Source organism: Podarcis melisellensis (genome assembly GCF_964234715.1).
Source record: "Podarcis melisellensis genome assembly, chromosome: 6".
Taxonomy (NCBI): domain Eukaryota; kingdom Metazoa; phylum Chordata; class Lepidosauria; order Squamata; family Lacertidae; genus Podarcis; species Podarcis melisellensis.
In genome coordinates, this window is record NC_138538.1 from 13,239,270 (window position 1) to 13,251,668 (window position 12,399).

General features: G+C 41.5%; 1 protein-coding gene across 6 annotated transcripts in view; it reads right to left on the reverse strand.

Annotated features, from left to right (window-relative positions):
- The window catches only part of GNAS (GNAS complex locus), a 172,064-nt gene that overhangs the window by 35,481 nt on the left and 124,184 nt on the right, over nucleotides 1-12,399 (reverse strand). For all 6 annotated transcript variants that reach the window (XM_081917106.1, XM_081917107.1, XM_081917108.1 and 3 more), the window contains exon 5: nucleotides 4,246-4,343. In XM_081917106.1, coding sequence (XP_081773232.1) covers nucleotides 4,246-4,343 — 98 coding nt within the window. The remainder of the gene's footprint in view (nucleotides 1-4,245; nucleotides 4,344-12,399) is intronic.

Consider the following 12,399-nt stretch of genomic DNA (forward strand, 5'->3'; position numbering starts at 1 on the left):
AATTGCCATGCGGAATACCCCTGAAGTGTTAAACATGTTTAGGACAATGCAGTCACGTGACTAAGGTATGGTCAAAGTTATGGTTCTTGGCTACATGTGAAATCAGGTACCCGTTCCCAATACTCTAGCTCACTACAATAGGTTATGGAGGAGTTACAACTCTTCACACTTACATACAGTGAGAGGTGCAGGAAAGAGAAGTCATAATGGAAATTCAGATACTTATGTCAGAAAGAACACATTTTTTCAACTATTTAGACTCAATGATTTATTGACTAATCAAATTGTTCTTCTTTTCACTTACATAGACTTTGAGTGTGCTCATTAGCCAGCTTCTTAGATATAACACTTTGTTATTTTATCTCCGTGTATAATGCTATCAAAAGGACATGATTATTACTGACTTTGCTGTGGGATCAATGCAGTGACATACTCAGGAATTCAAGCAAAGCACTTTGGAATAATCACACCTACAACCCTGTGTTATGCGAGTGATGGCCAAAGAAGAAAAAGAATAGGCATGTGTATTCCAACATACTTTGCTAGAATTTATGATTGAAGCATTACATTGATCTCACAACATCAACACTATAACTACAGATCTGGTTGTAAGTTAAACATGCAAAGGATTTCAAGTTCTCCTGTGGAACTCGGGTCTATTATTTTAGAATCCGAACACACAATTATCATCTGGCCACATTCCCAAGTTAATCTAGGTGCATGCTACCAGGCACATCGAAAGATGAGGTTGAAGTGAATCCCAACTCCCCATCTTATTTATGCAGAGGCTCAAGGTCTAATGCACTTTCTAAAGTCTCTGAAAGAACAAGGGTTATGACAGGTCATAGTGGGTCAGGGACTAGGTCTGTCATCTTGGCAGGCCAAAGGAGTGCAAATGAGAGCAACAAAAACTCCACTGCCAAGAGCAGGGAATGCAAAGATCAGGTTATCCCTGCACAGCAACTGCTGCTTGGTATTCATTCATCAGCGTACGCAGGAGCTCTACTTTTATAATGGATTGGCTCGGAAAAGCAACCTACCGTTACTTCTCGACACCTCTGTCTGCTCCTGAATAAACCCCATCTTCTGCCAGGATGGGAAGAACAAGAGGATCTAATTGACCTCCTCAAACATGCAGCATGTCAGCCATATTTGTGACCTAGGTCCATAAGAAGCTGCTTGAGTCACACTATTTGGCAATGTAGCCCAACATTGTCAAATGACTGGTAGAGACGCTCCAGAGTCCTTTGAAAAAACAAAACACCTGGAGATGGCAGGTGGCCCTCACAACACACAAGAACCATCACCTGAACAAACTCTCTAGCTTGTAGCCATGCCCCTGCAAGCATATACACACAAGCACACTTTTCAGTGCAGCAAGATCTGGAATAGCCAAGACCAGAGGATGAACCTCAAAACAAAAGCTCAGAGTCAAGCAGCAGCAACTGCACTCTTTTCTGCCAAGTAGCATTCCATATTATTTCCCAGTGCCACAATTTGCAACAGTACAGTGGTACCTCTGGTTATGAACACTTCTGGTTACGAACTCTGCTAACCCGGAGGTAGCTGCTCCTGGTTGCAAACTTTGCCCCAGGGTATGAACGGAAATCGTGCGCCAGAGGCTCGCGTGCAGCAGGAGGCCCCATTAGTGAAAGCACACCTCAGGATAAGAATGGTTTCAGCTTAAGAACGGACCTCCGGAACGAATTAAGTTCATAACCAGAAGTACCACTGTAGAGTGAAACTCTGAATTTTTTATGCACTGCTAACCATTTTTTTCTCTACCATTGTGACAACAAAATACTTTAAAAAACGGCAGTGGCTCACAAACACTGGCCTTTAGCAACAGCCATCAACCCCTCCTGCTGCTTCGGTCCTATGAATCATGCAGAAGCCCTGTGAGAAAAGTGAAGTCCTCTCTCACTTTGTGCTGGAGTATAGAGTTAAGAAACAGCACATATATTTTCCACTGCTTGGAAGGACTCCTGCCATTTCTAGCATTCTCAAAACCCCGGAGCAAATAAGAGCTCTGGGAAAGGGATCTGTGTATCAAAGGATGTCCTGCAGGAATAAAGATCTGTAATAGAAAACTACCAAAGTAGTGTATGTGGAACATGGGAAACAGTCTAATACCAGGTCAAGCTACTTATTTATCTAACCCAATGCTCTCCTCGCAGGCTGGTGATGGCTCTCAAGCAGAGGCCTTTCATATCACCCACTCTCACATCTTTTTATTTGGAAGGACTGAACTAGAGACCTTCTGCAAGCAAGCAAGGGTTCTATCACTGAACTACGGTCTCTCCCAGCCTAGTGTAGCCAAATATGCAATACTTTGCAAGTTAAAACTAACCCTTTTCAATTAGACTGAAATGAAATGTTGTTTTCTGCTGCTCCAGAGAAGGGGACACGGAGCAATGGTTCCAAACTACAAGAAAGAAGATTCCACCTAAACATTAGGAAGAACTTCCTGACAGTAAGAGCTGTTCGACAACGGAATTTGCTGCCAAGGAGTGTGGTGGAGTCTCCTTCTTTGGAAGTCTTTAAGCAGAGGCTTGACAACCATATGTCAGGAGTGCTCTGATGGTGTTTCCTGCTTAGCAGGGGGTTGGACTCGATGGCCCTTGTGGTCTCTCTTCCAACTCTATGATATGAAATTACACTGGATTTAGATTACATTTCTTACCACTTTTTTTTAAAGTCTCTGGGCAACTTACAAATAAAATAAAAATGTATAATGCATTTAAAACATAGATATGCCAAATTACAGCAACCCATACAACTGCTAAGAACACCACCAAGGCAACTATAAATTAACTAATACCTATGAAATAAAACAAACAAACAAACCAAACCAATAAAAATGCCAATAACCATTTAGTGCCATTGGATTCTAAGAACTATGCGAAGAAGAAAACTCATGCATGAGGACTTTCCAGTTCCCTTCCTTACACAATCCTTCACATGACCTGAAAAACTACTCCAGAGAGTCCAAAAAGCATCCTTGACAGCACAGAATGGGGCACAGGGGTCTGCCAAAGGAGTGGGAACCTGTTCTGCTTGCACAAAGTGCCTCTGCCCGATTTTGAGCTACCTTCCAGATTTTTCAGGGGAGTTGCAGAGAAGAGGGAGGAGGGGTCAAGGAAACACCTTTTCTGCAAGCTTCCTTAGGCTTCTGGTTCTCATGATGCCAGCAGAGTAACTAAAATACTGAAGTAACTAAGTAACTAAATACTGAAACTGTACAGGACAATGGTGAGCAGAAAGTATAGCTTCATGTAACATGAAAATTAAAAAAAAAAAAACATTTTTGCCCTAGCAGGGAAATTTTTTATATAAACTTTGAACGGAAGGCATGTTCTACTTTAAACATTTTCAATTCAGCAAGTAGTCCTATTCTGATCCACAACCAACTCACAAGAAGATCACCCATAGTCCCATGCCTCTTGTTTCCAAGAAAAATAAAAGAAAACGGTAAAAAAAAGAAATAAAAAACCTTCCTGCAAAGACTACAAGTTCCTTTAGAAACTAGTTTCTGCACCACTTTCTTGTACTTGGTACTGTGGGCAAGTATTATCCAATATTGAAGGAGCTCCATGCCAGCAAACCTCTGAATGGCCTAAGAAGTATCTCAAAAAAATATTTTGCAGCAGCTGGCCGATAACGTAAAATGAACACTTTTTAAACTTCTTCAGGCTAAGACAAAATAAATCCATTTGCAAATTCAGCTTTTCCACATGCAATATTGCTGGTGTTCTCTCCAAGGACACACTACACACCAGTATCCAAATAAATAAGTAAACAGAATGTTACAGGACAGAAGGGGAAAGAAGGCTATTTATCAAGCCCACTATGTGACATTTGCCTGAAGTTTACTGTTCCTGGCAACCCTGAGATCACAGAATAAAATAATGTTCTTAACAGTTAATTGTTTTAGATGTTTTTACCTGTCTTAGAATGTTTTTTTTTAAAAAAAATAATAATAATAATAATGTGAATGTGTTTGCTCCTTGAGCTGCTTTATTCTTCTTCATCATCATCATCACCACAATCATTATCACAATCATCATCATCATCATCATCATCACCCCAGAGGTCCCAGCTCAGATTTTGGTATTTTTTCCAAATCATCTCCATCAATTCACAATGAAGTGATGCTTATACTTTAAACGGATGATTAAAAACAAGAAACGTTTCCTTTTCTTCTACAAGAGGTTGCAATAAAATTGTAAGAGAAGTTGTACTTACTACTGTGCACAATCGATCAACTGATATTCATTAGATCTCTCGTAGCAGGCTTTCACACCTTCATCTTGCCAAAGTGTTTTTGTATGTTCATAGAACTCCTGGAAGCAAACATAAAGGGAGCAACAAGTCAGCAGGGACAAGGCCCCCCCGGAGGCAAACAAAAAAAGGCAACACGCTTTTACTTAATGAACAAACAACCAAATAAAACAGCAGAAGTCCTAAGAAGCTTTCTGACTACAAACATGCTGCTGCATTAACGGATATCCTCAATCTTCACTTAATTAGGTTCAGCACACAGAGCCTGCTACACATTACAAAAAGGATTAAAATACATTCAAATGTCTCAGAAAGCAAAGAATGAACATTCATATTTCCGCCAATGTAGAAGTGTGCTTCACCCAGTACGCTGAATGCTTATGTAAAGTATAGACTACTTTGCGTAGTTGCTAACTTTTTTATAAAGGAAGCAGAAATAATTTTTCTCTAAGAATGGTTATAATTTGCTTTAAGGAAAGCCTTTCTGTCCTTATTCAAATAATTTGCTGTATTGAAACCCAATAGAAGAATTTCATTTTAAAAAATAATACAGAAGAATGGTGCACTTGACTTGTGTATAAACTGATATATATAGTCATGCCTTGGTTTTCGAACAGCTTAGTTCATGAACAACTCAGAACAAAATGTTGCAAATCTGGAAGGAGGTGTTCCGGTTTGCAAACTTTTCCTCGGAAGCCGAACGTCCGGCGCAGCTTCCAATTGGCTGCAGGACGCTCCTGCAGCCAATTGGAAGCTGTGCCTTGGTTTCTGAACATTTCGGAAGTCGAACAGACTTCCAGAACACATTCTGTTTGAAAACCAAGGTACGACTGTAGTTGGGATAGTGCAATGTTGCTGGAGGTCACAGGAATGAAGATGTCACAGAAGTGCCACTCATTCAGAGTGGCGGACAGAGCTCAGCCCCAAATGATCACAGTATGCCTCATTCTCTTCAGTGTCACAGAATGTTGTAAGAACCTAGAACTGTTCATTAATGGCCTTTCAACATTCTCCACCCTATTTGGGGGCAGGGAAATTGGGCAGATCATTCCACCAAATTTCTCCAAGGAGAGAGAAATTTTCCAACTGTCTCTTGGGAGTGTGCTCATCATTAGCATTAACAGTGCTTCTTTCTCCCCGCAAGGATTTGTGGTTTTTTGCTGTTGCTGCAAGTGGCAACAGGAGCCTGGTCACCATTTTGCACCCTACCCGCCCCCCAAAAGAAATTTTTTCTCTCCCTGGAGAAATTTGGTGGAAGGATCTGTCCAATTTTCCTGGCCCCAAACCATTTATTAAAATCTTGCAAAGTGGCCGTGTGTGTGTAGGGGAGAAAGAGAGAAGTGAGAGAAATTTTAATCAGAAAAATGTCTTCTGAGCATTTTCAGTTCATCTTCAGAATGTACAGAACATTCTCTGACGCTGAGATTTGGGTAGCTACTTCAGACTCGTGTAAAAGGCTGATGCAACAAGTCCAACTTCTTAGAATGCATCGAATATACCTTTTCAGTCTTTTAAAATGTCAATGTTAACATTCTAAAGAATTTTCATTCAGGTTCAGGTTTTGAATTATGCTGTAACTCTGCATGATTGAGCGAGCTAAGCCTGACTAGCTCTTTTTTCTCCTTATTCAGATAAACTTTTGTTATGTGTTCAAATGAAGTAAAGAACCAACTTTTGTCTCAGGACCAAATATAATTTTGAGCTCACCAAAAGTTAATGAGTAGCTAATCTTTTCAGTATTTATGGGTTATACATTGTCCAAATATAGAACAGAACATTAAATAACTGGGCTTGACCAATCACTTGGGAGAATTACACAAAGGAGAGACCTTGGGAGATCTTACACAAAAAGTATTTTGGAAACTGTCAAACTACTTAAGAGATTTCTAAAGAGCTTAGTACGAATCACTTGTGTTGACTTGTTTTGGAATCCATCTGAGTTGGTGAATACGGATGTACTGGATTTTCAGGTTCCAAATACAAGAGAGATCTCTGGAAATGAACTGAAGAAAGACACAGAACAGTTGCATGATGTTTCGAACATCTCACAGTCCATAACCAACTTAGCAAAGGATTTGAGGAACTGAATTTTTTATCTCTGCAACAGCAGCAGTCCTCTATTTAGAATTTGTAATATTCTCCGGATGGCCCAGGGAAAACATACTTTTGCTGATCTTTAACCTCCCTTTAGTGTTGTATCTGTTTTAACACTACCAAGTGCCTACTTGAACATGCAGTTGAACTTTCAAAAAGCTTTAGTCGTATCTCACGAAAAGCTCCTAAGTAAGCTTAGAGGGGAGGTCTTGTGGATCACAAATTGTTTAAGTTGCAGAAACAAAGAGTGGGAATAAATGGACATTTCCCCAAATGGTGGAGTCCCCCGAGGATTGGTATTGGGACCTATGCTTTTTAACTTGATATCTGAAGGCAGCCCTGTGTAGGGACGTTTTTAATGTTTAATGTTGTTGTGTTTTTAATATTCAGTTGGCAGCCACCCAGAGTGGCTGGAGAAATCCAGTCAGATGGGTGGGGTATGTATGTATGTATGTATGTATGTATGTATAAATAAATAAATATATATATTTTTTTTATTATTATTACTACAAGTGAGCAGTGAGGTGACATATTTGCTGATGATACTAAATAGTTCAGGGTTATTAAAAACCAAAGGACTGCGAAGAGCTCCAAGAGGACCTCTCCAAACTGAGTGAATGGGCAATAAAATGAAAAATGCAATTCAGTGTAAGAAAGCGATGCACATTGGGGCAAAAATTCTTCATTTTACATATATACACTTATGGGGCCTAGATTCATGGTGATGGACCAAGAATGAGACCTGGGGGTCAAAGAAGATAGTTTGATGAAGCTGTTGACCCAGCTGTGAAAAAGAAAAATTCCATAATAGGGATCATTAGGAAAGGAACTTAAAATTATACTGCAGGTATCATAATGCCATTATATAAATCTACAAGGCAATCACATTTGGAATACTGTGCACAGTTCTGGTTGACTCATTAGAAATGGAAAAGGCTCAGAAAAGGGCAAACGAAATGACTGACTAGATGACACAAGACCCCTATGGAGAAAGTTTGCCGTCTTTGGGACTGTCTACATTAGAGAAAAGGCGAGTAAGAGGTGACATGGTAGAAGTTCATAAAATTATGCATGGCATGGGAAAAGTGCTGCAATGTTCTACCTTGAGCCGTTTCTACCCACAAGTGGCAAAGAAAAGAAAGGGAAGGAATAAGGAGGAGGATTAGGAAATCCCATGCACTGTAGCAACAGTTTTACTTTGACCAGTACACTCTACTGGGGAATGATTCATTTAATTGACTGAGAAGAAGAGCTGCAAGTTTGAGGCTCACAGCAAAATGTTTGATCCATCAGAACTTGACTTTGCTTGATGTTACCTTATAACTAACCTGAACTACACCCTACTTACACTATCTTTTTAATAGGGTTATTAACTTTCCACGTGGGATGGAAAAAGAATCCAAGTCCACACTGCTTGAACTTCTTAACTGAGAAAGCAAAACCAGGACCCACAATCAATACTAACTTTTAGATTAGTGGGCTATCAGCAAATAACTGAGAAATGAGCAACGTTAATTGTAGTTTGAGCAGGGAATGTTTCACTGAGATCACACTCCACTTCCACACTAATTTAAACACACAGTTTGGATTGGCCCCTGCCCTCTATAAAGTTGTGGCTTTACATTATTATCATCCGTTTATTAATTGCCTTCTATATACCGTATTTTCGCCCTATAGGGCGAAAAATACGGTAACCGTCTTAAAGCGATGTGTGATAAAAACAATTAAAGACACAAAACCGTACGCAAAACCTTTTAAAATAAAACTGAAACGGTACAAAACGATGCTTTAGCTGATATTTCTGCATTGTGGGGGGGGGGGTTGGACTAGATGACCCATAGATAACCCTATGATTGTATGATTCTGTGAAAATCATGGCAAAGAGTGGGAAAGGCTGTTGCAATAAAGCAAATGTAAAATTGTTTCTGGAAAGTAAAAATAGTGGGTGCCTGCTATATCTCGATAGGAATGCTATTCTACAGAACATGGGCAGCCACACTAAAAGCACTGCTCTGAGTTACTACAGAGTGAGCTTCTAACATCTCTGGAACTTGCAGGAGAAGGTCCTCAGCTGTCTAGAGCATTATACGTTATTACTAACACCTTGAACTTGACTTGCAGCACCTCTACTCTTCCTGCAGCCACAACACATACCAGGCGAAGAGAGGATTAAGCAGGAGCATGGCACTAACTGATCAACGTCAGCTTTTGCACTTTTTACATTTGCTTTATTGCTAAAAAGAACCAGTGCAAAGTTGCAAAGGAAAAGAAAATGCAGCGTTTCAGATTTCCGAGAGTTACTACTGGTAACAATAAAGGCTTCAAAAGGAAATCGGAGGAAAAGACTTGCATTTGAGACACTGACAATACTTCTCAAGTGAACTGCCAAGAAAAATGAAATAACTTTGACTAACACAAAATAGGGATTTTACAAAGCTAAGCAGCTAGCTCACTACCCAAAGTCAGCAATTTCTGGATTTTAGTGTGACCAAGGTTTAGTTAACACAGGGAGCTTATGAACAAGCCCCTGCATATACAAAGGCCTTTGAGAGGCTGCAGAAGCAGCAATTGACATAACTAGCTCCAGAGTCTGTTCCAGCCTTCTCAGCTGTTCACTGTCCTCATCAGTGCCTGGGTTCTTCAGCAGATAAGAAAGGAGGAGTACATCACAGAAACTTCCATGTTTGTCCCGTCTGCTGAAGTCAGACAGGCCTGGGAGACTGAGGTTCGAGAAATTTGGAGGTGGTGTTCAAGAGGGCTATAATGGGGCTCTCCAGCTGGCGGTAGAAAACGGTGAAGAGTCAGTAGCTGCTACTGCTACCCAGAAGTGTATTCCTGCCCACAGATCTCTGTGTGAGCTGGCTGGCCCCAAGTATTACATTTATCTTTGTAGAGATTTACCACAGTTGGTATGGAAACACCAAGCACATTATTTCTATATGCTGCACACTGCCTCATACCCTGCTGGTGTTCAATAAGCACTGTGATGTAGGAGCAGAGCATGCTTCTTAAACCCAGCTTCTGTAAGAGCTTCCCCAAGCTCAAGAAACGGCTCTGCTAGCAATACTGGCTGCTGTTCCATTCTACAAGCTTTGCAGATCAAAGAGGGGAAAATAAACACAAATAAATATGACCAGCAGAGGGTGCAAAGAAAGCAAAGAAGCCCACATGAAGAGGTAGGCATATTGGCCCTAGCACAGTAAGTCAACATACTGTGGGAGAGCGATATCAAGCCCAAAGCCACTTCAAATGGGACAACTTTGTCCCCCCACTCCCACTTCCTGCAAACCTTTAGTGACATGGGTGCCCTTACAATCTCCCCCATTTCAATGTTCCTCCCTTCTTGCTGTACTCAAACTTCTCCCTCTTCCACTTCTCGGCTGCGTAACACGAGGGAGATAAAGGATGTAGAACCCTCAATAATCCATAGTATTTTTATCATACAACAACTTTACTCAGACCTCTGACTTCACTTTTGCTCCCCCCTACCCTGATTTCATGCAAATCCAGGGTTGTGTTGTAGCACTACAAATTCTCCATGGAAAGGGGGCCATAAAGGAACACGAACTAACACACACATATTTGATATTCCTGGCCTAAATCACTACATGCAACAGATGGGCAATGAAAAAATAAATAAGGCTCTGATTCACTTCAAGCAATTCTACATGGCTCTGATCCTGTCCCATTTCATTAATTTTGCTCTATAAGTGGATGGGTTAAAAAGCCATCCATGCCATTCTGTGTACTAGGCTTGTTACCTAGAAAGAAGCCAGACTAGCTCTTGATGTTGGTTTCTTGTTGTCATAACATCAGTTCATCCACTGGCACATTCTAATAGAGCACATGATGTAACAGCAGCAATGCAGGTTATTCCTGCAACTATATATTAGAACCTTTTAATAGAAGGACTCTAAAAATATCCTTCTGCTACCCATGAAAAACTGTGCAGCTCTGTCCACAATGCAAGACCAGGATCGTGAAAAAATACTGATCCAAAAGGTTGCCATGCCAGAGCCATGCCAGAGCACTGTGTTTACTACCACTTTTAAACGGAGGTACTATAATTTCTATCCGTTATGCACTGTTCTCCACCAAAACCCAACCTTAATGTCCTTTTATTGAACAGATTGCCGCATGAGTTGAAAGGGACCTTGTAAGGCAACTAGTCTAGCTATGAAGTAACTGTGAACATGACATATTGCATTTACTCGAGTCTAATGCACCATCGAATCTAATGCGCACCCTAATTTTTGCAAAGTAATTTTACAAAAAAAGGTGCACATAACATTCGAATAAGTAGAGTACACTGAAAAGTAAAGCACGCTTCAAATTTCACCATTCCCACCAGAGAACCTCCCCTGGCACTGGCCCTGCAGCCACTTTCATTCCGCGCCCGTCAACCGCTCCAGCCTCCCTTCACAGCTCATGGTCTGTGAGGTGGATGTTGCAGCCGCCGCGCCAAGACAGCGGGGCCCAGTTGCTGCTGGAAAGAGCGGAGTTTCTCCATGGTGGCCATGCCCCCTGCCGACATGCAGGTGGGGAGGGTGACTCCGCCTGTGGTTGCTTGCCAGCCAGTCTCCCTCGCCCGCTCTTGGGGGACTCAAGTCACACAACAGCTGCCCAAGCTGTCACGGCCAGCTGCTGAGAGCAAAGGAGACCTCAAGGGGGCAAGGGGAGGACAGTGTGCTCAGTCTGCCACTGCCATCTTGAGAGCCATTTTAACTCGCCAGACAGTGGACTTTCATTGACTCAGTGAATTCAAGTATTTACTTGAATGTAATGCACCTTCGAATGTTAATGTGCACCCTAGTTTTTGTGATGTAATTTGGCAAAAAAAAAAAAAAAAGCTGTGTGCATTACATCCGAGTAAATACAGCAGGACCTTGCAGGAATCTCTTCCTCACTGCTCATTATGCTGTAGCAATACAATACCCCGAGCCACTTCGACAACAATATTTATGCTTCCAACTTCCATCCTACCTCTGCACCTGAAAAGGACCTGAAAAGCCACACCCTGGAGACAGGAGATGGAAGCAAAAATTGGGCTAAAGGTAGATTTTCAGCTGGTGGTAAAAGGCAATAAAAAAGCTAGATGGATTCTCCCATGTCAGGAAGTTCCACTTCATGAGTGCCACAACATAGAAGACTCCTCCCATACCCCCACCATCTGGCACAATGGGCTAAAGGTCAGTTCTACTGACCACAGTGGGTGGGGGCCTTGAAACATGAGTCACGAAACTTTCTTTTACACAGGAAGATCATGCATAACGACTCCAAACATACAGCCTATTGGGTTCTGTCTGGATAGATAGCTGGAGATGCGCTTTGATACGAAAACTGGAGGGCACACCAAAAGTTAGAAATGAACTTGTGCTATGCTCTTCTTCCCTTTTCATGAGCTTGGGAATTTTTGAGGGGATGGGGGGATGAAATCACCAACTCCCAAGACTTAAATTAAGCTACTTTAGGATTAGACAACACTGAAACCCTCCTAGTCAAATAAATAAGGATGAGAAAGATACTTGCAAATTTCCCTACAAATGCATCCATTGCCTGAAATATGGCTGTACATGTCAGTACACACTAGCCCAGTTGCCCCCACATACCACTGCTGTCCATTGCACACTTCCTCCACTTTACAAACCCTTATCCATCTGGCCACCTGGATGCTATTTATTTATTTTTTACCACAAGCAGCCAAGTGAGCAGCTATTTACAAGCTTGACCTTACTGAATAATGGCTATAACAGTACTAATGACAGATTGGAAACCCCCCCCCCCCATCACTCTGCTGTGTGTGTTTCAAAGAAACCTCTTTGTGCCCCTCTGTGTGTGACTGCATTTTCGATGTAAGGTCCTGCATTATTTAAGGCATGAACCACCTCCAATGGCGGCACCACAAACAAGGCCTCCCTAGCTGATCTCAGTGGGAGAAGATCTGTCAAGTACGCAGGCCCCATGCTGTTTATAGCTTTGTATGTTAGTACTACTGAAATCTTGAATTGGGTCCAGTGGCTTAGA